The following is a 26,315-nucleotide window of genomic DNA, read 5'->3' on the forward strand; positions in this document are numbered from 1 at the left end:
GATCGTGGACCATGGGGCAGGATGCACCCTCAGCAAGTTGGCAGATGACACCACTACACTGGCGAGGAGTGGCCTGATGCACCACTGAGTCGTGCTGCCATCCAGAGGGACCGGGACAGGCTGGAGAACTGGGCCGAGCCAGCCAGCACCCTCCCCGGGCAGCCTCTACCAGCGAGGCGTGCGGGTCGCCAGAGTACTCCTGCCCCCTGGGCCAGGCAGCAGCCCCCCAGGCCTCCAGGACATGCTGGAGGCGCCACTCGGAAGAGACCCTTCGCAGAGGACAGGGGAGAGCGTCGGACAAGCTTTGGGGCTGGGGATGACCCCAGAGCCCCCTGGTTCCTCGTCCCTGCCCTGTCCCCTTCCATCCTGCCCAACCGCAGGTGGTAGGACATGGGACGCACCTCCTCCTGCATGCCGCACTCCAGCAGCATTGTCACGCACGCCTCCACGGGGAAGGCGATCTCCCGCCCGCTGACGGCCAGGTGCTCCTCCAAGGGCTTCCCGAACGAGGGCTTCTCCATCCACGCCTCTGTGACGGGCAGAGGGGGTGAGAGGAGGGGGAGGACACGGCGGGGACGGTGCCAGATTCGGCATCCCCTCCCCGAAAGGCCCTTGGATCACAGCGTTCCGGCAGCAAAATATTCCGTTTGGGTATTGCTAAACAACAGGACCCCGCACCTCTGTCCTGGGCGGCTCGGGAAGTGCTTTTTAAAGATGAAATCCAAACAAAATGTTTTCCAATCATCACACGGGACATTCAGAAGGGCTGGATAACGTTTTCCGGGGGGAGCAATCACGGGCAAACCTTTGCAATATATTCCCCCTTCTTCCATCACAGTTTGAGGCAGGAATATTTTGTGGGATCAAGAGAAAAACATAAAAATACAAATCACTCCCTGCCCCGCTGCAGTGATGGCAGCACCCCGAGCCCTGCCCCGGGGAATGCGCTGCTCTCGGGGCCATCGCGCGGGGCTTTCCCCGACCTCGGTCCCACTCTCAGCCCAGCTCCTACGGAGGTTGCACACCGCAAAGCGAAGCCCCAAGACCCCCCCCCTTCCTTGGTGCTGGGTTCCCACCCCCGGTGCTGCACTCGATGGGGATATTCAGGCAGGATTCCCCCCCTCCCCATGAAGCTGGCCAGATCCTGCTCCCCGCAACCAAGTGGGATGGGGATGGGATGCCCTCCCCAGCGCCGGGGCGGGCGGGATGCAGACGGGGCGAGCAAAGGCAGGATGCTCAGCCACAAACCCGGCACCACGCCACGCCGCAGGGTCACGCCGCAGCCGGCTCATAGCCGCGGTGAAGCCCCGCACGGCTCTGGCGTGATGCAGAGCCCTCGGCGTTGCATGCAGGAGCGGGACAGACCCCACGAGCACTTACCCTGCTGGGCTTTAATTTGAGGCAGGACGTTCTGCAAAAGTGCTAAGGATTTCCGATGGTACTCTGCCTGCACCTCGATCAGCTGGGGGGAGAGACGGCACCCGCTGTCACCCCTACGGCCGGGTCGGAGGAGTCCCGTGGGGATGGGTGGCACTTACAGTTTGAAAATAGTTTGCATAGTCTACTTCTTTGGCCACAAAATTGTACATGTCAGCCGAGAGCTGGTCCTGCAGAAAGCAGAGAATTAGTCGCCATCCCACTCGTGCTGCCCTGATGCCACCATGATGGTTCTTTCAGAGGCCACCGGGAGGGACCGGTTCGGTGACACCAGGAGCCAACATGCAACGTGGCACATGGCAACACCCACTCGAGATGTGCTGGGGATGCTGAAGGTCATGGCAGCATCGTGGGGGTTTGCTTTCTGCTGCAGTGCAAACAGCTCCACCCTCGCCCCCCCCAGCTCCTTCCAGAGCCCCCGATTAGCCGGCGCCTTGCCACGAGCTCTCCGGGAGCCAGAGTTACTTGGAAACAACCTGTCAGCCAAAGGCTCCACATCCCGGCGAGCTGAATGGCACAAATTAAACCCCAAGTCTGCTCGTTCCAGCACCTCGCTGCATCGCTCCTCACGAGCGAGTGGCTCATTAACCACAGGGCTAATTGCTGCGCAGTGAAGCAGCGCACACGGCTCGACTACCGCGGGGTGGCGTCCCGACTGCTCGGTGCGGACCAGACTGACGGGCACTTCTTGCTCCAAATTGCAACGAGCCCCTCGGCAGGACACGCGTCTCTCTGTCCTCACGCTCGCAAAATAGACTTTGCCGCTTCCCGAATTGCTCCTTTCTGAGAATTCCCTTGGATAACTCAACCGGAGGAAAGCCATCAGGGTTTTAAAACACTGCGAGCACATCCCGGTTCCTACATCCGCCATCAGTACGGTGAATATACTGGGGGCAGCTCCTGGCTGAGCTGGTTTGCTGGGAATTGCTGGGTGCGTGGGGCTGCGATGCTGTAAGACAGCACGAGTTTGGGACTGGAATTTAAAGGCTACACGGGTTCTGGCTGTGCCCCTGGAGAAAAGAGCCGGGATTTGAGACACGCACCCAGCTCCATCTCCTGCCCAAAACCTGCCCAAAACCTACAGCGCAAGCTTTGCCCAGCCCTTTGCATCTTCTGCCCGGGGGAATTTAAAGCCACACAAAATTGCCTGTGGGCTTCATCGCTGAATCCTGCAGCCCATGGCGAAGGCGCTGGCAGCAGCGTCCCCCCCCGCTCAGACACTTCTCCCACCCAACATGACCAGCTGGGTGGGTCGTGCTCCCCCGGGATGGCGAGGGGTGACGTGGCCGGGTGGCACATGTGGGCTCGGCATGTGCCGGCGCTTCCCGCAGGTCTCTGTGCCGGGGCTGGGTGTACTTGGTGCTGAGCTCGCCGGCTCCTGCCAGGATGGGTCCCCTGGGAAGGAGATGCTCTCCGGCTCCAGCGGGATATGGAAGATGGGGACAGAGGAACTGGGGACATACATTCTGCTTAGCTGGTGAGCATCACCCAGTGCCACCAGGCTGTGTTTGGGCACGGGGAGGGTTTATCACATGCAATGGGGTTAGAAAGAGGGTGAAGAATGGGGTAAGAGGAGAGGCTGCAGGTTTTCCACGGTGCCCGGGACGCCAAGGTCCCCCCACCCCAGCAAGGAGCGATCCCCCAGGACCGTGGGTACCCTGCAAATCTCCACTCTGTTGGCCGCCTCCTCCATCTCCTCCCTGAGAGCATCGGCTTTGGCACCCGAGGGCTGCAGGTTGCTGGCCAAACCCGAGGACTTCGCGGACTGCTGCCACCTGCGGAGAGAGGGCAGAGCTGTCACGGGGAGCGGGGAGGGACGGGGACCCACGCAGAGCGGTGGCCGGATCCCAGCAGACTTGGAAGGCAGCCCAGGGACCCCCCTCAGCCAAGCCCACCATGGTCCCCAGGGCTGAGCACCACGGAGATGGTCCCAGCCCAGTCTGGGATGCAGCATCCACTCCCAACCTGAAGCATCCCCCGTCCCCACAACCGGCTGCACGCACCGGGCTCTAATTAAGCAATTATTTTCAGCAGGACAACGAGCCTCATCCAGGTGGGAGGAGAGAGAAAGGCGAGGGGAGAGCCTGGACATGATGTTGGGGACTACGGACACCTCCCAAACCTCTCCCCAGGGCATGCTGTGATGTGCGGGGCTTGGCCAACTCAACGGCCCCAGGCAAAACCCAAAGCGCAGCCTGCCAGGTCCCACTGCAGTCGTCTGGGACACAGGAGGATCCCAAGGGTCATCCCAGCTCCACCCCAGCGCTACTCTACAGCGGCAGGAGCGCCCGGCTCTTTGCCATCACGTAAGAACTCACCAAGATACGGAAAAGAGGAAAAAAAAAAGATTTGTGCCAGAAAAAAATACTCTTTTCTGCAGAGGGCAGGCAAGGAAAAGGGATCTACGGGTTTTGCAGACAAAAGCAGAAATCTTGGCTCATTGCAGAGCTTGACTTCAAGGCACACGGTGACACGGCCGAGACTTACTCTCCCAAGGGAGTGGTGGTACCAGGGCTCTGGGATGTGCCCTCACCGGTGCCAGCCGCCACTTGGGAATTTTTATTTTTTATACAGCAGCTTTAAAGCTGCTTCCTACCGTGTCCTGGAGGAGTCCATGTCCAGCACGAGCTTTGCCAAGTGCTTCCTCTGCTTTTGGATATTCGGGATTTCCACCTGCAGCAACACACAGGAACAGGAGGAGATAAACATCGCTGGAGAGGCAGCCGGGGTAGGGCGCAGCTGGCCGCGATGCTGCGACTTTGGGCTGGTGCAAGCCGGGCGGATAAGGATGCAGGTCCTTATTTAAACAACATTAGGGAGATGGCACAGCTCGTCCCTCCTCCGTGTCCCCACCTGGGCTGTGCCAGCCCCGCCAGCCCCGACCGCAGAACCCGCATCCCTTAGAGGAGCATCCTTGGGGGATCAAAGCCTCCTGCGTTGGGGAGCTGGAGAAAGGCAGGAAAAGGGCTTTTGGGGATGGCAATGCAAAGCCTCCCACGCACGGGCACTGTTTGCCAAAGGATTTGGCAAAATAAAGCTGTGGTCCGGCTCTGCTCGCCCATCCTGGTAACAGCAGCAGTGCGATAAAGCTCTTGCTGTTTCTGCCGAGGAAAATCAAATCAGATCCAAGCCTGGTACATTTTGTTAGACATAAAAGTGGGGTGGGTGTGGGGGGGGAAAGGTGTTGGGTAAAATAGAAAAACAAAGTTGGCAGCAGGGGAAGGAAAGGAGGAGGAAAAAAAACCATCCCAAACAACAATGGTGTGTGTTTGGAGCTTGGAAGAATGGGTCAGAAATAAGAGTGTTAACGCCTCTGCCTTCAGGAGAGGCAGAAAAGAGGAAGAGCAGCGAGAGCGGGTGAAGGAGCCCGGCAGGACCCCCGCCCCAGCAGCCAGCCCAGCTGAACGTCCAGATAGTGCCGGCCAATTAAAGCAATTAGCAAACATCTCAAAGGCGGAAGGTCTCTCGCAGGGAGGGCCAGGAACCAAGCACGCCACCGAAGCGGTGAAACCCTCCTTTCCCCCAGGCTTCTTTCGGCTGTGTGTCCCAGCACCGTGACACCCCGACCCGGTGACGTCCCCGCCCGCCGCTCACCTCAGCCAGCACGAAGAGGGGCTCGATGACGTCCCTCTCCACCTGCAGCTCGAAGTGGATAAGCTCCTGAGCCAGCTTGTCCTCCGCCTCCCCGCACAGCCGCAGCATCTTCCTGCAAGGGCACCGGCAGGGCTGGGCACCGCGGGAGCCGGGGGGGAGCGACGGGCAGCCACCCTGCGCCCATGGGAGTGGGCGATGGTCACCCCAAAGCCCCTGGGGGTCTCGGCAGCGGTGCGGGGCAGCTCTTCCTTGGCAGAGGGCTGGAGGGAGGGTGGCAGCCTGGGGACCGCGGGCACCCTGGGTGTTAGGAAAAATCTCATTCCCTAACTATTGTACAAATCATAGTCCGAAATTGTACGGACTTTCTTAAGGGAAGGGCGACGGAGCTGGTGAGGGGTCTGGAGCACAAGTCTGATGAGGAGCGGCTGAGGGAGCTGGGGGTGTTCAGTCTGGAGAAGAGGAGGCTGAGGGGAGACCTCATCGCTCTCTACCGCTGCCTGAAAGGGGGTTGTGGTGAGGTGGGTGTTGGTCTCTTCTCCCAAGTGACAAGTGACAGGACAAGAGGAAATGGCCTCAAGTTGTGCCAGGGGAGGTTCAGGCTGGATATTAGGAAAAATTTCTTTCCTGAGAGAGTGGTGAAGCACTGGACCAGGCTGCCCAGGGAGGTGGTGGAGTCACCATCACTGGAGGTGTTCAAGGAATGTGTGGACGTGGCACTGCGGGACATGGTTTAGTGGGCATGGTGGGGTTGGGTTGGTGGTTGGACTTGATGATCTTACAGGTCTTTTCCAACCTGAATGATTCTGTGATATATTTATATATTCTACATTGTATACTGCAAGGACCCCAGCTCATCACAAGGAGGAGAAGACTAAAGGAAACCCCTGGACTACCAAGATCACACGAGCATCCCAGCCCTTCCAACCCCGCTGTGAAACCCCCCCTGTTATCCAGCATCATAGATAAGGAACTGCAGCAATTCCCAGCAGCACCCCGGCAACGGCAGAGCACTGGGGGAGATCCGGGCCCCCCTTACCCCAGGAGGGAGTCGTCACCCAGCACAGCCGATCCCTCCATCAAGCACTGCGCCAGCGTCGTCAGCGGCAGCTTCTTCTGCGAATAGAGGGCTGCGTTGCCCACCCTGCCGGCCTCACCGCTGCCGGCAGCCCACCCAGCATCCTCAGGGCCCTGCCAAAGCCTCACCGAGCGCTTGTCGGCGTCCACGCCTTGCTGGCCCTGCAGACATGCCGTCAGCTTCTTGTGGGTGCTGTGGGAGACCTGCTTCACCAGCTCCAGGCGCTTCTCCACCTGCGGATGCAACGGTGCCCATCACCGGGGTATCCCGCCTAGTCCCGCGCCCGCTGTGCAGGGACATAAGGGGCTTCTTGCTTTTCAATCAAAGCGATTTTAATTGCTGCTGCATTGGATGCAACAGCCCCAGAGCCCAGTTCCTTCCCAGGGCGGGGATGCTTTAAGCAGGAGAAGGTTTCTCCAGGCTGAGGCTGCCCCATCTTTTCTCCCTCGAGCAAGGCTGAGGGCCAGATCCAGACCACCCTCCAAAGCCGTTGTGTCTCCGGGCGAGGGCAGGAGGTGTCTGTCCCCAGCCGAGCCCTGCCACAAACCAAACCGGCCGCAGCTCCAACTCAGGGCCACAAATGGCCTTATTTGCCTCTGCCGTGATTAAATTGAGAAGTTCATCCCAACCCTCAGCGAGATGAGTCATTAAACACAGGCAAACAAGGTCCGCCATAAACCGAAGCTGAGAGGCTCAGGGGAAACACAGAAATCTCAAAATCTTGAGAAGTAGCCTGGAGAAAAGAAATATTCCCTAAAGCTGAAAATCTTGGGAAATAATCTGGAAAAAAAGAAATACTCCCCGTCTGGGGGAAGTGGGAGATGTGCTGAGCTTCTCCAGTGTGCAAGTCCTTGATGCAAGAGGCATCACGTGGGAGCCACCGCAGGGACGGCAGAGGATGCTCTGCCTCAGCCAGGCATCATGGAGATCTATTATTTTTATATATAAGTATTATTTTTATATTATATATAATGATATATATTATATATATTATTTTTTATATATATATATATACACACATGTGTCTGTATATGTTGCAAGGAAGGGGTATGATGTTCAGAAGGGCACATATATGGGTGCTCACCCATATAGATGAGCTGAACCGGAGGCAATCGTATACGACACCTGAAAGGCTTTGGGCTCCCCACCACCCCTGGAGACAGACCCCCCGCGAACACGACTGACTCTTCGGGAGACACCCAGACAAGGCAGCACCAACCACCCTCTCTGCAAAATTATCCACCTCTCCAAAAGGTGTAAAAATCCCCCGTGCAGCGCTGCCGAAGCCAGTTGGCAGATGCCGACTAGCGCCGGGACGTAACCGGACGGCTGTAAGAGCAGGGTCCGGCTCTCAGTGCCGAGGGGCCATGGAGACCTCAGAGCGTGCAAGGAGAAACGGCAAAAAATTAAAATAGAAAGAAAAAAAGTTCATTATTGATGTTCCCTCTGGCTGTTGGTGGCAGGGAGCGCTCAGCTCCCCTTTGCTCCATCCTACTGACGGTGCCCATCCCTGGGGACCGCGGGGCACCTCACCGCTGCATCCTGCCCATCCCGGCCACCAGTGCTGGTGGAGAAGAAAGAAAAAAAAAACCCAAATCCCAAAGGCTGGAGACTGACTCGCAGGGGTGCATTACACGAGGATGGCGCTGCCAAACAGCCAACAAACCCAGCAACGCCCCGGGAGCCCCCGCGGCTGCTTCCACCAGCCGTTTCTCACCGGTGCTGGTGCAACTGGAGACCAACCTCATACTCGCCCTGTACGAGTCGGGCTGGTCCCAGCCACGGTGGAAACGGCTGCTAAATCCCTGGCAAAGCAGCAAGACGTGGGAGGGATTAACAGAGGTGGGGCGGCCGCCCTCGGCACCCGGCTGGGACCTTTGCAAACAGAGCTTCATTTCACCCTCTTCCAGCGCGGTTTCGCCTTACCCCTTTAGTGACGGCTCACTCAAACCCTGCTCACTTTTTTGGCTAGCACGCGGCTCTTGCGAAAGCCTGATGTGTGCAAGGAGCGGTGTCATTAGGTCCAAGCGAGGGCAACATGTAGGCAGGACACGGTGGCCAGAAAGAGCTAAAGGTCACTCTGCAGCCACGGTCACCTGCAGGTCGCTGCCACCAGCATCCTTGCACACCGGTTGTCTCGCTGTTTCTGCAGAATCCGCTACGTGATAGCAATGGCACAGACCAAATTGCCAAGCTGGAAGGTGTAAATACATCAGCTTACCCCCAAACCAGGTTCTGAAGCGGCTCCAACAGCAGCCGGACTGGCTGAGGCCGGGGGATGCCCGCGCCGCGATGGAGGAGGAGGGGTGAGCACCCGCACCGGCGCTGGGCAGCCGTTTTGCTCATCACTGCCCGAGTTACGAGTGATGGTTTAGAGAACGCGAGTTAGAAACCTCATGAATTCCATGATGGATCCATGGATTCACGTCCCTTTGCTGGCACTTTCTCAGCCGCCTCCCTCCCCCGGGCCTGCAGGAAGCCCTGCTCCTGGAGCAAAAAGCACCAAGAGATGTCCCCGAGAGACCGTGACCCGAGCACCACAGCCGATGGATGCTCCAAGGCACCCTGTGAGGTTTTTGGCTCGGGCTGTTCTGCTGAAGTCGCCCAACCCATCAGCTTTGGGGACTGTCCCCTGCTGTCACATGGCCTGTCCCCAGGGCAAGTTTGGCAGCAGAGAGGGGAGACGCAGGTGCCCGCAATCCTGCCGACCATCTCCGGTTGCCATCGCGGCAGAGGTGAGACCGGATCCGATTCCAGCTGACCTGAAAACCAGGCTGGGAAAGGGCTGGGAGGGCGCACGGAAGGGAGGCGATGCCGCTTCCCACACTCCCAACCCCCTCCGCCTCCTCCCAGCCTGTCTCATCACCGCCGGACACCGCGGCACCGACCGGCACGGAGCTGCTGCCGCATCCAGCACCCACGGGTGGGCACCTGGGCACGGGTTGGGCCAGCTGCAGAGGACCTCACCTGCAGGAGATCTTCACTCAAAACCTCCGTCTTCTCAGCCCTGCAAGACAAGAAAGAACATAAAGCGTTGGCGAAGAGTCTGGCACACGTGGCAGCGCCGGGGCTGCATGCCGCGGTACCGGGCATGGCTGAACATGCTTTTCCATTGGGATGCAGCCGGTGATTTAAGGTTCTCCGGTCGCACCAGCCATTGCTTCATCTCCCAAATAAGCACAGGTTGGAGCATCTTCATGGCTCACTGTGAGCGTGCCGCGTCCTAGGCCAATTTAGGGTCCCCCCCAATCTCCCCCTTAATTTTTCCATTATCCCCAGCAAAACAGGGATGCTAAATTCCAGGAGGATGCAGGCAGTGCTGCACAGGGAGGCAGTGTGTCTACGCACAAAAGCAGCTCCCCGGGCCGTGCCGGGCTCTGGCACACCCTCAGCACGGCGGATTTCAAGGACACAACCCGTCCGCGCGACTGAGCCTCTTCAGTCCGACGCAGCCGACTGAATCTGCAGCGGCAGCTGCTGCCCGGGGCTTCGCCGTAACCCTCCCCGCTGCTCATCGGAGCCGGATTTACCGCTCCAGAGCTCGTGTCATTCGTTGTCTTTGCTAGCGAGGAGCGCTGGGGATGCAGAAGGAGACACAAACCCGCTGCAAGACCCTCCTCGGCCACGCGCGGACCCGCAGCATCCCTGCCCGCGAAGCCCCTGCGGCCGCTCCTCACCAGATCGGCTCACGCTTATTTAAACCATCGCACTCCGGATCATTTATTCATTTTCTTAGGGGTTTTTTTACAACTTTAGCGCATCACGTCTCTTTGAAAAATGACCTCCATCAAGATGTGCTTGGGCGGCGTTGTGATTTAGCCAATTAGTCCCTAAAGGTTCATTAACAAACAACGAAAGCTCGGTGCTCTCATCCTTCTTAAAAAAATACCTCTATTGCCTGAGCCCTGGTTGCTTTCTGCTATCCAAGCTGGTTTCTCAGCTTTGAGAGACTGAGGGAAGTATTGAAAGAGTGGAAATAAATAAGGAATAAGCATGGGCAGAGCAAGGTTCAAAGAGCGAGCCAGCCCGGCACGGCAGCGGCGCCAGTCAGGGCAGGGTTTGGTCTACGGACTCATCTGCAAATACACCACGTCCGAAGACTGTGAAAAAGTATAAATTAACTGCCTTAAATCTGGTTTGTGTATGAAAGTTGTCCCAGCGTCTGATTTAAGTTGGTTTTAAAAATGAAAAAAAACCCACCACCCTATTTATTTTAGTTTTTTATTTTTAAAAAAGGGATTTAGATGAACGCATTATATCTTCTACATGAAACAGAAGCGATGCGCTGGCCGCCCGGGAGGAAGGGCTGCTGAGGTTCTCCTCCTCTTCTGCAAATTGCCTTCCCCGTCACTTACGGACAGGGTTGGAAACGCCACAGAATTCGCACAAACAGGGGAAGAAAGCAGCAAATATCCACAGGCACCGACACGACAGCCGTCCCCGCTTCCCCGCCCCGGCTCAGGATATTTTTAGCATCCCGAAGGAGAAGGAGGTGGCAGGGACGCAGGCGAGCGTCGCGCACCCACGTGCAGACACCGCCGGCGCACATCCCTGCCGCTCGCTCTGCACCCCGGAAATCACTTCCGAACCTTAAAAACAGGCTGGGGGAGAAAGACGACCCTCCTGTCCTTGCACCATCGGGAAAATACTCCCCCAACAGGGATGGTTTTAGTGCGTTTTCTCCTCTTCCAGCCGGGCTGACGGATGGATTTTGCGCGCCCCATGGTCCCGTGCCGGCAGGTCTCTCTCCCAGCAGCCACAAACCGACACGTGCTACGCTCTGACGTGCATTCGGGAAGCAGAAAACGACGTTTCCAACAGGATAACAAGAATCTGGCCTTGTTCTGCTTTTAAGCATAGCCTCAGCATGAGAAACCTCAGTGGCTTTATCGGAGAGCATCTTCCAGCCACAGCCCCGGCACAGACACCCGCGCCAGCCCTGCCACATCCCGGGATGCTTAAGCAGGTTGGGGAGCCTGCCAGCGATTAATTTGGTTTTAAAAAGCGGGGAAAAAAGGCTGCAGCGTTTTATGGATAGGAATAAGCAAAGAGGCTGTTGGAGCCTCTCGACACAGCTGCCCAGGGATGCGGCAGAGCGATGGGCACGCCGCCGGAGCACGGGTTTCCCCGCTTGGTTTTGGCATCTGCGGGAGCCGGGATGCTTTCTCCTCCCCTCCGGTTTGCGATGGGGATGGGGGTCTCTGCGTGACCTCGGGGACACGCTGCGGCCACCAGTGATGGCACAGGCATGTGGCAGGGCTGCAGCGGCTGGGTACCACGTCCTGCCAGCGCCAAGCGCCGGCATCTGGAGCCAAGCATCACCCTGCTCCCACGCCTTGCCTTGCAGAATGGGGTAAAATGTGGCCCCAGAAGCCACCACGGGGTGTTTTTGAAAAGCCAAAGCTGGGGACAAGTCTCCTGCCTCCGGGCACCTGGGCCCTACGGGTGATGCCACCAGCAGCCACCATTGCAGCAACCTGGCTGCAGCTCCACTGAATGCAGTTTAGCAGCTGCAAGCGGGACGGATGCTGCTCCTGTACATATGCACAGTTCTGCTGACAACGTGGCTCTGCTGATGTCCTGCCACCCCTCCTAAAGCTCCTTGTTAGTTTTCCAGAATGCACCAAAAAAATACAAATAATTCCCCTTGTCTCTGTACTCGCTCCCGCCGGCAGCACTTCAGAACCTGCAAATTATATAGAGGAGCGCGAGAACCGAGCGGCGCCTCCAAACCCACAGAAAGCCCAGCCCAAGCCGCTCCGCATGGCCATTTTACGTGTAAAGACTAAAAAATAACATCGTCCTACTCCACTGACATCGCGCTGCATTACAGCTCCGGGCTGCTAACGCCACCAGGAAAAATCCCGTTATAACCTGTATGTTTCTGAAGTCTCAGCCTAAAGTTAATACGGTTTTACAGGAGCTTATATGGGTTTATGAGCCACCGTGCGAACCTGCAGCGAGTGATGCTTGGCAGCAAAACGCACACCCTGCCAGGGAGCAGCCGGGGAGATGGAGGCTCTCCTGCACACGCCAGGCTCCGTCCTGCCTGGGGGGTGTTTTTTGGGTGCTGAGCCATTGCCAGCACTCAGAGATGCTTGAGGAGACCCCAGTGCCCCCTCCCTGGTACCCAGGGATTTCCCTGGGGCACCCAGCGGGGATGGAGAAATATTCCGCTGCCTTTTCTGGAGGCAGGATGGCAGCATCTCTCCAAGGATCTTGGCAAAGCATCCTCAGCGGGTTCAGCCCTCGGCATCTCCGCTCAGCCCTTCCTCTTCAACAAAGCTTTTTGGTTTGTGCTTTCTTCTCCCTCCCCATATTGTGCTCCAGTCAGCATCCCAGTCAAGGATGCTTGTGGGTCCCCGTGTCCCCCCCTCGCCCCCTTGCCTTGGCTTCCCATCCCCAGGGAGAGCCGCTCGCCAAACCCCCCGCCCCGGGGTCCAGGAGCACGAGCTCCCCTTTGCTCTCAAGCGCTTTGTTCAGACCACGTGCAACTTTGGAGCTTAAACTACAAAGGTGCTTCCGAAACCGCAACCCTACAGAAACCCATGAACAGCGTCAAGAAGAACCACTTTGGATGCGACCAATGCTGGGAAACGTGTCTGGCTCCAGCAGAGATGCTCTCCCTGTTCCAGCCTGGCATCTTGCTCCCATCCAAGGAATCCCCCAGCTCCTCCTGGCATCCCCCAGCCCCTCCAGGCACACCCCAGCCCATCCCCAGCATCCCCCAGTTCCTCCCCAGCACCCCCCCAGTCTATCCCCAGTACGCCCCCAGCCCTTCCTGGCATTCCCCAGTCCATCCCGAGCCCCTCCTTGCATCCCCCAGCCCCTCCTGGGACCCCCCAGTTCCTCCCCAGCACCCCCAGTCCACCCCAGCCCCCCTCCTTGCCCTGTTGCTGGCTCCACATGAGCAGCCAGAGCCGAGCGGGGATGAAGCTGCCCGAGGGTTGCACAGACCCCTGAGTTCAGCCTCTGCCGTAGCGGTGACGGCCGCCCCGAGCCCAGGGGACCCCGGGACCTGCTCCCTGCCTGTGCTGCTCCAGCCACGCGCGGGAGGCAGCCGAGCGCCCGCCTGCACAGACCCATCACCTTCCCAAATCGCTATGGTACCTGAAGGAATTCCTGGGGGTGCCAGGGCCCTGACACTGGCCGGGCAGAGGGACCCATGTCCTGTGGCAGCTGGGGGGCTACATCAGCCCCCGCTTCCTTGCGCCCTGGCAGGGCTCAGGGCCCATCTGTGCTTACCCCATAACCCCGGACCCACAAACGATGCTCAGGGGTCTGACATGCGCAGCAAAGCCCTGGGAAGGGGCTATTCGGTGGCTGGAGCATCCCACGGCCCAACCATCAGAGCACAGGTGGCACCAGCAAAACATCTTCTCTATGCACCAGTTTAAACCAGTATCAGCTCTGGGCAATTCTTTTCACCCATTCATTTTTACGCGGGTATTTCCATCCCCACATCTCGCAAGGCAGATGCAGCCAGGGCTCCTGCGCTGCAGGGACACGACCTCCCCCAGAGACGGTGGTTTTTGCTCAAGCAAGGTGACCTCAGCAAACAACAGCACCCAGAAGAGGGGTGCAGGGCCCCCCCAGTTTCCCAGGCTGGTCCCTAATCCCCCAAAACCTCATGCCTTACGAGTTAGACACACCCTGCGGGAGCATCCCTTGGCGAGGCAGCCGGGACTACCGGTTTTCAACGCTTTCCTTCATCTTTCCTTTAGGCAAGTAAAAGCTCACTCCTCCCCTTCCCCTCCAGATTTCCACCCTGGAGTTGTTTTTCTCAACACAAATCAAGGCAGTCCTCAACCTCAGTCAGCACCCAGACACTCACATCCCTGCAAAGAGCTGGGAGAAAAGGGACAATTAATATGGAGAGTTAAAAGCAAACGAGCGGGGGATGCAGCTACAATTTGGTTGGGCGTTCGCTTCTGCAAAAAACTAATTGCTGCCAGCAGAAATCAACACCAATCAAGCAAATTAAGTTGATTTCCAAATAAATACCACATGAGCTTCCAGTGCCTTGACCTGGGGAGTTACAGCAAAGCTGGCACTTCCCTGGAGCATCTCCCAGTGCCAGACATCTCCATCTGGCTGGAGCATCCATCCCCAGCGCCCGCCCCGTGTCCCCACCACCATCCCCCCTCTGATGCTCAAACCACCCAAGACAAGGAGCCCCCAGCCTCAGATTTGACCCTGAGCCAGCAAAACTCAAATCACGACAGGGATTTTGCAGCAGTATTCTCTCTGAATGGGAAAACCATCGTGCCTGGCTGGCGGGCAGCTTCACCCGGCATGGGGCCGGGCAGGAGCGAGGATGCGTCTCCGGAGGCAGAGCGTGTCCACGATGCCCCGAGGACCCCCTTGCCCACACCTCCTCCTCGAAATATCCCTCTCACCCCACTCCCTGGCCAGCCCCTCACTGCAGTATGCCCCTAAATATTTCATCACTGTTTAATTACTGACACCAGCCAGTTTCCCTGATTTCTGTTTGTTCCAGCCTAAAAATAGCCTCGCAGCCGAGCGCAGGCAGAGGGAGGCACGAAGACCTGGCCAAGGCCATCCCGTGCCGGGAGCGTTAACTCCCACAGATGGGTCTGCCTGGCCATCCCGCTCGGGGACGGTGCCCGGCTCCATCCCGGTCCTGCCCGCATCTCCATCCGGTGCCGCCGCATGTGCCTGGGGGTGGGTACCCGCGGGAAAATTCGAGGTCCTCGAGCCCCCAAAGCTCAGAGGTGAGGTTGGTGAGGTGTGGTCGGTAAGGCGAGGTTCAACTCGGATAAGGCGGTGAGCATCCTTCGCGTGTGCCGGAGGGAGGAGAAAGCCCCTCGGGTCTCATCCAGGCAACCCCTGGAAGCGCCGGGCATTGCGGTCCAGGCTGGATGCTGGTCCAAGGACCGCGCCGTCCCCGGCTTCCACCGCTGTCTGAGCACTCCTCGCCACCGCATCCCCAGGGACACGCAGCCCGACGGCTCGTAACCAGGATCCGGCTGAGGCCAAACGGAGCTGCGGATTTTTCCCGGTGCCTTTTTAGCAGGCAAGAAGCGAAACATCAAATATTTATATCCTCAAATCGCTGCTCAAATCCCCCAGGGAGACGACTCTGAGCTGCAACATCCAGTGAGACGTGGTGAGACGGCCCCGCCGGCGCCTCCCCCAGAGCATCCCGGGCTCGTCCTGCCCCAGCGGGTGACCCGGAGTGACGGTCCCATATCCCAAACCCGCAGCTAAGGGCAGCGATGCCCACCCAGCGGGCACGGTGCCAGGGCTCAGCCCTCGGCAGCTCGCCCGCCTTTGGCTGAGCCAGGCTGGAAAAGAGGGATGAAATGAGTGGGGAAGGCTGGTCCAGCTGTCCTCCGTCCTTCCGCCCACCGCCGGGAAAACCAAAGGAATCAAAGCAAAATGGGGGACAGATTTTAAAGGCAGAAAAGCCTCTTTTCCTCATCTCCCGCCCCTTTCCCAGCCGCGAGCTCTCTGAGTCAGCATCCCTTCGGCACGGGATGCACGGGGCCCTTTGCTCCTCGCTCCCAGCGCATCCCCGGCAGTGGAAAACCCCCACCCAGGGTCGCATCCTGACCACGCTTTGGTCCTGATATGAAAATCAGGGTCCTGAGGCTGCTGGCTGTGGGGATGAAACCTTCAGCCCACTCCATGAATATTGCAGTTTGTCAGCGCTGCCGCCTTGCGAGGAGGATAAAAATATCCCCAGGGCTGCGGGGATGCTGCCGGCACCATCCCAGGGGCGCGGCGTCGCTCGGCAAAGCCAAAAGCCCGTGGGGGTCTGCTGATGGCGAGCCACCGGCACCCTAACGTGCAGACGTGGAACCCAGCTATTTAAAGTGCGTTGTTCCCTCCTGCAAATCCCATCGGAAAAATCCTGGGTGGTGCTTTTATTCCCCCTGTCCTTATTTCTTACACGCAGAATAAAATGTCCTTATTTCTTGCAGAATATTCTTGCTGCACAGAGAATAAAACCTGGGTGTTTAAAGGCTTTATATTTACGTGCAGACGTCCTGGTGCTTGGAAAAGCATCTGCCCCGAGAGCCACCAAAGTGATGTCCAGCCCAAAAGGCCACCGCTGTCCCCCGGGATGGGGGATACATCTTGGGATGCTCAGAAAGGACCAGGAGGAAAAAAACAACTCCCCAAGCTGACACCATCGTCGCCGGTGTTTCCCCCATCGCCTGCCGTGCCTTTTGGGAACCCAGCCGTGCCATTCCGCACGTGGCTGCAAGCGCCCGTTTTATTCCCGATGGAAAAAAAAAAAAAACACATTAAGCCAATTCTGGAAAATTCATGGGGCTGTTTCGGCCGCCGGAGCGAGCGCCGAGGCACGCTCGTACCCATCGTCCCGCGACCTTGAGGCGAGGGTGCGAGCTCCCGCCGGCTCAGCCGCCGATGAAACGGGTAAATAAATAGAACTAAAAAATAAAAGCGCTTTGCAGAGAGCATCTTCAAAATGTTTTACAGCCACTTATTGATTTCTCTTCCCTTTCTCCACGCCGTGGAGATAAATATTATGGCCCCTTACAGACTGGGTGCAGTAATTCTCCTGAAAGTCGGGGACCAAGTGTGGGTCTGGGCTGGGGTGAGCGTCCCCAGTTCTTTCTATTTAGTGAAATGACCTGAATAAAATAAACAAAGCCAATAAAATAAATAAATAAAATAAAATAAGTGACGTGCTCAGGGCCCAGCAGAGCGTGGTCTGCTCCCGTTGGTCCCGTCGCACTCACGGACCGGGCACCCCGGGTGCTGCTGCTCCCCCCAGGGGGGTGCCGGTCCCCGCTCGCCCCCAGCGTCGCAAGGGGAGCAGCAAAGGAATGCGGCAGCCCCGGAACGGTGCCGAGGACCCGATTTGGAACGGTAAGGAAACGCACTCAGCATCCTTACCTGTCCTTGCTCTTGACCCTGCCCCTAACCCTGCCCCTAACCCTGCCCCTAACCCTGCCCCTAACCCTTATCCTGACCTCAGCACTAACCTTAACTCCAATCCTGACCCTAACCTTGACCCCGATCCTAACATGAACCCCGACCCTCGGCTGCAGACAGCCACACGCTCCCCCCGCACGAGCGCCAGCTACGGCCACCTCATGGGGACGAAGGGCTGCTCCTGCCGGTCCCCGGTCTGTCCCCTGCCCGGGCCCTTGGGGCAGCTGCCGGCAGACCCACCGATGGCGTTTTTCCCTTTGGCTGCCTTTTTTCTTCCCTTTTTTTTTTTTCTTCCTTTTTTTTTTACGGAAACCACATCACCAAAAGCAGGAAAAGCCAACCGGGGGCTGGGACCCCCCACTGTGCCTCCCTCCGCACACCCGGCGGGGTGGCTGGGGAGATGTCACCGCTGTCCCCCGCGTCCTGTGGGACACAGCCCCGGCCCAGCACCCCGTGTTGGTGGGGGGAGCGCAGCCACCCCTGCAGGGACAGGATCTTCTGGGCCAGGTGCTGCTGGGAGGAGTGACACCAGCTGAATGCCACCACTGCCACCGCTACATGCAAACTGTCCCCAATGCCACCGTCTCCCCCAGAGGGACAACCTCCCCGTGCAGCGCAGACCCCAGCCCTGAGGCAGCATCCAGCCCGGCGGTCCCCAGCCCTGGACTCGATGGCACTGGCACCGCAGGGTGATGGTGGCCCACTGGGGTTTGGTGACGAGCAGAAGGGGACACCCCTCAGACCCCAGAGGGGTATGGCACACGTAACCCCGGCGAGCCTCTCCCAGAGGAGACAAAACACCAGGTTTCTATTATAATTCCTCATTGTCATTTATTATTCCTAATTTCCATTTATTATTCCTCATTGCCATTTATTATTCCCTATTTCCATGTGTTATTTCCTATTTCCATGTGTCATTCCCTATTTCCCTGTGTTATTCCCTATTTCCAGCCAGCTGCGGAGGGCTGCCCAGGGTGCTGCAGTGGGGAAGAGGGATAAAACATCAACCCGCGCTCCAGACGGGGACCAACAGAGACGGACCGAGGAAGAGGATGGTCCCCGAGCTCCCGCCGAGCCCTGCAGAGGCTCCAGCCGCCCCGTCCCAGCGCTGAGCAAAGAGGGGGCCACATACTCACCCCCCCCCATTAAACCCAGCCCGAAGAGCCTGGCAGCACAGGCAGCTCTGCAGGCAGCAGTCGTGCCGGGGTACCGACGGAGCCTCCCAGCTGCCCGTCACGAGCCGGCGTCGCAGCCAGCCCCTAAGAGGATTAGGGGTTTAGCGGCTCCCAGCCCCACGGCCGCCGTCCCCGCTCCCCAGGCTGCGAGTCGGGCGCTGCAGGAGCCCGGCATGGCCCCACACTGCCGGGGGATGTGGGAAGGAGGATGCTCGCCTTGTCAGCGGCACCATTTTGAAGCTGGGCGTGCGGGCAGTGCCCGGCTCGCGTCTCCCACGCGGTGGTGGCGGGACCTGGGGACACCCCTCCCCTGCAGACCCCAGCCGTGGGTGGGAGACATGTCAAACCTCCTCGGTGCGTCCGGAGAGCAAACCCTGCCCAGCGCAGACGCAAGGAGAAAAGCAGATGCTCTGTCCCCAAAACAGCCTCCTCCTGCCGCTCCCCCAAGGGAGGCAAGCACCCGTCTCCCAGCGCTCCCGCACCGTGTTCCCACACCGCGCTCCCTGTACCGTGTTCCCTGTATCGCTCCCGCACCATGCTCCTGCACCGTGCTCCCGCACCACGTTCCTGCACCACATTCCTGCACCGCTTTCCTGCACCATGCTCCCACACTACGTTCCCACACCACGCTCCCACACCACGTTCCCACACCACGCTCCCACACCACGTTCCCACACCACGCTCCCACACCACGTTCTTGCAGCGTGCTCCCGTACCGCGTTCCCACACTGCATTCCCATACCGCACTCCTGTACCGGATTGCCACACCGGATTCCTGTAGCACGCTCCAAACCGCATTCCCGCACCATGTTCCTGCCACCACGTTCCCGCACCGCGCTGCTGCACACCATTCCCGCACTGCATTCCCACACTGCGCTCGCTCCCGCGCCACATTCCCGCACCAGATTCCTGGAGCACGCTCCCAAACCGCGTTCCCGCACCACATTCTTGCACCGTGTCCCTGCCACCGCATTCAAGCGCCGCGCTCCCGCACACCATTCCCGCACCGTGCTCCCGCACAGCCGCCACAGCCCCGAGCCGGTGGGTGCCCTGCGCCCTTCCCAACCCCGCGCCCGTGTGCCGGGGCCGTGCCGCAGCACCGCGGCCGAGGCAGGAGCGGCCGCCACCGGCCACCCCCAGCCCGGCCGAGGACCCAGAGCTGGCGGAGCGTCCCCCATTGCCATGGGGGACGCAGCGAGGGGGCACATGGAGGATGCCAGTGGAAGTCCAAGCCCTCGGCTCCGGGAGGGGATGCCGAGCCCGAAGCCCCAGCCGTGCCGGTGCCAGTGCCGGTGCCCCAGCGCTGCGCTGGGAAGGAAAAAATAAATAAATTCCCCCCCAGCTGCAATATCGCCAGGAATTACACAACAGCCACCGCCAAACCCCAGGCCTGGCCGTGCATCGGCACACACGGGCATCCCCGTGGGCACGGCCCCTCCACCCGCACCCCGATGTGCCCCCCAGCCCCCTGCCCACTCCCCTGCCCCACAGCCAGCTGGGGACACCCATGGGTGCTGGGGGATCAGGCCAGTGGGGCACCCACAGCATCAGGGCTGGGGTGCCCGGACAGCGGGTGTCCCTGCGGCCCAGCCCTGGGACACGGGGTGGGCAGGGGCAGTGGGGCAGGCGGGGTGAGGGCAGGGGCAGGCAGGGAAGCAGGGGATAAAGGGGGCAGGTGTGGGGCAGGGGCAAGGGGGGCAGCGGGGCAGGGTGCGTGCAGGGGGACAAGCGGGGGTTAACAGGCAGGCAGGGTGCAGGCAGGGAGCAGGCAGGGAGGAGGCGAGGTGTGGGCACTGGGGCAGTGGGGCAGGTGGGGAGCAGGCAGGGAGCAGGCTGTGGGGCAGGGTGGGGGCAGAGGGGTGGGCAGGGTGCAGGCAGGGAGCAGGCAGGGAGCAGGCAGCAGGGCTGGGGCATGCAGGGAACAGAAAGGCTGAGGGAGCACAGGCAGTGGGGCAGGCAGTGGGGCAGGCAGGTTGCAAGCCGGGGAGCAGGGGCAGAAGGGTGGGCAGAGTGCGGGCAGACACAGGGGCAATAGGAAGAGGGCAGGGAGCAGGCAGGGTACGGGCAGGGAGCACGGGCAGTGGGGCAGGCAGGGTGCAGACAAGGGGCAGGATCAGGGGCAGTGGGGCAGGCAGAGGACCAGGCAGCATTCAGGGGCTGTGGGGTGGCAGAGCACAGGCAGGGAGCAGGCAAGGTGTGGGATTAGGGGCAGTGGGGCAGGCAGGGCTCAGGCAAGGGAGCAGGCAGGGAGCAGGGGCAGTGGGGCAGGCAGGGAGTGGGCACTGTGGAGTGGCAGTGGGGCAGGCAGTACACAAGTGGGGTGCAGGATCAGGGCAGTGGGGCAGGCAGGGAGCAGGCAGGGAGCAGGGGCAGTGGGGCAGGCAGGGAGCAGGGGCAGTGGGGCAGGCAGGGAGCAGGTAGTGTGGGATGGGGGCAGAGGGGCGGGCAGGGAGCAGGTAGAGAGCAGGGGCAGTGGGGCAGGTAGGGAGTGAGCACTGTGGAGTGGCAGTGGGGCAGGCCCCTGCCTGGAATGGGCAGGGAGCAGGGGCAGTGGGGCGGGCAGGGAGCAGGCAGGGATCAGGGGCAGTGGGGCAGGCAGGGAGCAGGTAGTGTGGGATGGGGGCAGTGGGGCGGGCAGGGAGCAGGGGCAGTAGGGCGGGCAGTGGGGCAGGCAGGGAGCGGGCAGGGAGCAGGGGCAGTGGGGCAGGCAGGGATCAGGCAGGGATCAGGGGCAATGGGGCAGGCAGGGATCAGGGGCAGTGGGGCAGGCAGGCTGCAGGTAGTGTGGGATGGGGGCAGAGGAGCGGGCAGGGAACAGGCAGGGATCAGGGGCAGTGGGGCAGGCAGGGATCAGGGGCAGTGGGGCAGGCAGGGAGTGGGCACTGTGGAGTGGCAGTGGGGCAGGCAGGACACAGGTGGGGTGCAGGATCAGGGCAGTGGGGCAGGCAGGGAGCAGGCAGGGAGCAGGGGCAGTGGGGCAGGCAGGGAGCAGGCAGGGATCAGGGGCAATGGGGCAGGCAGGCCACAGGTAGGGTGTGGGATTGGGCAGTGGGGCGGGCAGGGAGTGGGCAGGGAGCAGGGGTAGTGGGGCAGGCAGGGAGTGGGCACTGTGGAGTGGCAGTGGGGCAGGCAGGACACAGGTGGGGTGCAGGATCAGGGCAGTAGGGCAGGCAGGGATCAGGCAGGGGTCAGGGGCAGTGGGGCAGGCAGGCTGCAGGTAGTGTGGGATGGGGGTAGAGGGGCAGGCAGGGAGCAGGCAGGGAGCAGGGGCAGTGGGGCGGGCAGGGAGCAGGAGCAGTGGGGCGGGCAGTGGGGCAGGCAGGGAGCGGGCAGGGAGCAGGGGCAGTGGGGCAGGCAGGGAGCAGGGGCAGTGGGGCGGGCAGTGGGGCAGGCAGGGAGCGGGCAGGGAGCAGGGGCAGTGGGGCAGGCAGGGGTCAGGGGCAGTGGGGCAGGCAGGCCACAGGCAGGGTGTGGGAGTGGGCAGTGGGGCGGGCAGGGTGAGCGCAGCGGGCAGGACGCAGGCAGGGCGCTGGACCGGGGCGGTGGGGCAGGCGCGGGGCGGGCAGGGGGGGGCAGTGGGGCGGGCAGTGGGGCGGATGGGGGCTGCGGGGCGGGCAGGGCCCGGCCCCGTCCCTACCTGCCCACAGTCTGGTTGGCGAGCTGGCGCATGCGGTTGAATTGCTTCTTCATGGTGGCGGCGGCGCGGGCGCCCCTCGGGCGGGCAGCGGGGGGCCGCGGGCCGCCCCTCCCGCATCCCCGCCGGGCCGAGCCGAGCCGGGCCGAGCCGAGCGGGCCCGCCGCCCCTGCGCGGCTCCGCGCCTCCGCCTGCGCGGGCCCCGCCGCGCTCCGCGCCCCCCGCTCCGCTCCGCTCCGCTCCGCGCCGCACCGCCCCGCACCGCCCCCGGCCGCGGCGGCGATGGGAAATGTAGTCCGGGGCCGCCCGCCCCGGCGGGCTCTGCCGGGGAGGTGGGGGGCCTTGGAGCGGGCCTGGCCCCGGGCATCCCTCCGGCATGCCTCTGGCATGCCCCAGCATCCCCCCAGCACCCCCTGGCATCCCTTGGCATGGCCTCAGCATCCCCCCAGCATCCCTCAGCATTCCTCAGCATCCCTCAGCATCCCTTGGCATGGCCTCAGCATCCCCCCAGCATCCCCTGGCATCCCTCAGCATCCCTTGACATGGCCTCAGCATTCCCCCAGCATCCCACGGCATCCCTCGGCATCCCTCAGCATCCCTTGGCATGGCCTCAGCATCCCCCCAGCATCCCTCAGCATCCCTTGGCATGGCCTCAGCATCCCCCCAGCATCCCTCAGCATCCCTCAGCATCCCTTGACATGGCCTCAGCATTCCCCCAGCATCCCACGGCATCCCTCAGCATCCCTTGGCATGGCCTCAGCATCCCCCCAGCATCCCTCAGCATCCCTCAGCATCCCTTGACATGGCCTCAGCATTCCCCCAGCATCCCACGGCATCCCTCAGCATCCCTTGGCATGGCCTCAGCATCCCCCCAGCACCCCCTGGCATCCCTCAGCATCCCTTGGCATGGCCTCAGCATCCCCCCAGCATCCCCTGGCATCCCTCAGCATCCCTTGGCATGGCCTCAGCATTCCCCCAGCATCCCACGGCATCCCTCAGCATCCCTTGGCATGGCCTCAGCATCCCCCCAGCACCCCCTGGCATCCCTCAGCATCCCTTGGCATGGCCTCAGCATCCCCCCAGCATCCCTCAGCATCCCTTGACATGGCCTCAGCATTCCCCCAGCATCCCACGGCATCCCTCAGCATCCCTTGGCATGGCCTCAGCATCCCCCCAGCACCCCCTGGCATCCCTCAGCATCCCTTGGCATGGCCTCAGCATCCCCCCAGCATCCCTCAGCATTCCTCAGCATCCCTCAGCATCCCTTGGCATGGCCTCAGCATCCCCCCAGCATCCCCTGGCATCCCTCAGCATCCCTTGACATGGCCTCAGCATTCCCCCAGCATCCCACGGCATCCCTCGGCATCCCTCAGCATCCCTTGGCATGGCCTCAGCATCCCCCCAGCATCCCTCAGCATCCCTTGGCATGGCCTCAGCATCCCCCCAGCATCCCTCAGCATCCCTCAGCATCCCTTGACATGGCCTCAGCATTCCCCCAGCATCCCACGGCATCCCTCAGCATCCCTTGGCATGGCCTCAGCATCCCCCCAGCATCCCTCAGCATCCCTCAGCATCCCTTGACATGGCCTCAGCATTCCCCCAGCATCCCACGGCATCCCTCAGCATCCCTTGGCATGGCCTCAGCATCCCCCCAGCACCCCCCAGCATCCCTCAGCATCCCTTGGCATGGCCTCAGCATCCCCCCAGCATCCCCTGGCATCCCTCAGCATCCCTTGGCATGGCCTCAGCATTCCCCCAGCATCCCTCAGCATCCCTCAGCATCCCTTGACATGGCCTCAGCATTCCCCCAGCATCCCACGGCATCCCTCAGCATCCCTTGGCATGGCCTCAGCATCCCCCCAGCACCCCCCAGCATCCCTCAGCATCCCTTGGCATGGCCTCAGCATTCCCCCAGCATCCCACGGCATCCCTCAGCATCCCTTGGCATGGCCTCAGCATCCCCCCAGCACCCCCTGGCATCCCTCAGCATCCCTTGGCATGGCCTCAGCATCCCCCCAGCACCCCCTGGCATCCCTCAGCATCCCTTGGCATGGCCTCAGCATCCCCCCAGCACCCCCCAGCATCCCTCAGCATCCCTTGGCATGGCCTCAGCATCCCCCCAGCATCCCTCAGCATCCCTTGACATGGCCTCAGCATTCCCCCAGCATCCCACGGCATCCCTCAGCATCCCTTGGCATGGCCTCAGCATCCCCCCAGCATCCCTCAGCATCCCTTGACATGGCCTCAGCATCCCCCCAGCACCCCCTGGCATCCCTCAGCATCCCTTGGCATGGCCTCAGCATCCCCCCAGCACCCCCTGGCATCCCTCAGCATCCCTTGGCATGGCCTCAGCATCCCCCCAGCATCCCTCAGCATCCCTCAGCATCCCTTGACATGGCCTCAGCATTCCCCCAGCATCCCACGGCATCCCTCAGCATCCCTTGGCATGGCCTCAGCATCCCCCCAGCACCCCCTGGCATCCCTCAGCATCCCTCAGCATCCCCCCAGCATTCCCTGGCATCTCTTGGCCTCCCCCCAACATTCCCCCAACGCCCCCTTGACATCGCCCCGGCATCCCTTGGCATGGCCCCAGCACACCTCCGGCATCCCCTGGCATTCCTTGGCGTCCCCCAGCATCCCCCTTGTATCCCCCTGACATTCCCCCAGGATCCTCCCGCCACCCCCTGCCATCCCCCATCTCTGCTCTCCGGAGCCCCAGGGATTTGGGGCGCTCGGGGCCGCGGCAGGTTTAAACAGCATCTCACTACTGCGCATCCCTGAGCAGCGCCGGAGGAGCCGGAGCAGGATCCTGCCTGCAGCCTCCGGGCAGGGCAGCAGGAGCCTGTCCCAGCCGGGACAGGGCCGGGGTGGCCGGGGGACCTCGCTGCCTGGCTGCTCTGTGCACCCAGGCTCTGCAGACCCCAGGGGAGAAGGTGGGGTGATGCTCACCCGTACCATCACCCCAGCTGCCTGCCCAGGGGCGGCACGGCGCTGAGCCCCGAAAGGGCTGCTCTGCCCACGCTGGCATCGCTCCCGGTTTGAAGGACACTTGATTGATTTAACTGCTCTGTAGCATCTTGGTGTGGAAGAAAAAAAATCTAAGGCACTGATCCCTGTGACAACGTGAAACCTGCTTAGGAAAAGCCCCAGTGATGCTCTCTGAAGGCACCCACATCCTTCCCCTCCCAGTCTCTCCATCCTGCATCTGGATCCGACCCTCAGAGACGTTCTTGGACGGTAGCACTGCCCGCAGACACGGCCCCACGTTGGCAGGGCTGTGCGAGCGGCCGCTCTCTCCCACGGCAGCAGCCGGGCTCGGGCAGTGCCTGCACCGGGCTGCGAGCTCCGCTATGAGACCCTGTAAGCCCCAGACCTTTTCCATATGTCCATGTTTCACTCCGCTAAAACAGGGTCAGGAAACCTGCACTCGCTGTTGGACCCTGCAAAGCATCTGCTCCATTGCAGCCCTGTGGCCCTCAGCCTCAGTCTTCCCATCTGCAAAATGGGGCTAGAAAGGTGCTCCTGGGATTTTTACAGACTCTTTTAGGACCAATGGAATTTTCTGGTAGTCGGCAGTTCCCATGAGCTTCTAGGCATGCTGTCGGTCATCCCCCAAAACAAGACGATGGGATGTGGCAGATGCTATTTCAGTCAGTTCAAACAAACCCCCGAAATAGCGTTTCCCCTGCGGGCTCCAGGGCGATGCTCAGTGCAGGCAGGGCACGCTGCCTGCCGGGCGCATGGAGGGCTGCCGATACACGCCAGGCAGACGAGCGCTCGCAGAGCACAATTCCTGGAAAAAAAAGATCAAGCCTCAGCCGTGCTTCTTCCAGCTCTCTGAAAACCCGGGGAAAAATAAATCAATGCTCATCTAATAGAAAAAGCCAAGAAATTTTGCATTAACAGAGAGCAAAAGCTGCCCTGGGTGGACTGTGCTGGGGGTAACGCTTGTTTGCTCCCCAAGTTGTGCGGTGCCGGGGGCCGTGCAGCAGCCCCTCTCCTCCCCCTCTGCTCGGTGCCATCTGAGGACATTCCCAGGCTCTGATGGTTCTTGCATTATTTGTAAAATAATCATCCTTCCCTCCCATTACCATTTCCTTGGAAAACTCGTGCCCCCTCCCCGTGCCCGCAGGCAGCACCACACCGTGCCTCCCTGGTCCCGGCCTTTGGGCAGCTGCCTGCGCTGCCTCTCTCGCCAGCTCCTCAAACCAGGCAGCTCCCGGGGCTGTTTTACTGGGGCTCTAACGCACAGGGCTTACAAAATCAGGCCATTGCTGGGCAAACCCATAATAATCCCCCGTGAGCTGTTTGGGGAAGAGCGAGGATGCTCTCAGTTAATATTAAGCACCGAGGAGTGATGATGGGTATCTTAAGGGACTGAAACCCCCCTGAGACAGCCAGGAGGTGGCAAAGCAAGAGTGATACGGGTGGGAACAGCATCGCTCACAGTAGCCCCGGGCTTGTGCTCAAA

At 60.9% G+C, this 26,315-nt stretch overlaps 1 protein-coding gene across 1 annotated transcript; it reads right to left on the reverse strand.

Annotated features, from left to right (window-relative positions):
* Positions 1–53: 53 nt before the first annotated feature.
* ARHGAP44 (Rho GTPase activating protein 44) lies at positions 54–21,900 on the reverse strand. Its single transcript, XM_059828379.1, has 11 exons — positions 21,848–21,900; positions 9,074–9,113; positions 6,235–6,339; positions 6,068–6,144; positions 5,032–5,143; positions 4,034–4,110; positions 3,095–3,212; positions 1,539–1,607; positions 1,381–1,462; positions 402–529; positions 54–269 (listed from the first exon to the last, which is right to left on the reverse strand). The coding sequence occupies exons 1-11, from the start codon at positions 21,898–21,900 to the stop codon at positions 54–56; spliced, it is 1,077 nt and encodes a 358-aa protein (XP_059684362.1).
* Between the last annotated feature and the right edge of the window lie 4,415 nt (positions 21,901–26,315).

Source organism: Gavia stellata, chromosome 22, assembly GCF_030936135.1.
Source record: "Gavia stellata isolate bGavSte3 chromosome 22, bGavSte3.hap2, whole genome shotgun sequence".
NCBI classification, from domain to species: Eukaryota; Metazoa; Chordata; class Aves; order Gaviiformes; family Gaviidae; genus Gavia; species Gavia stellata.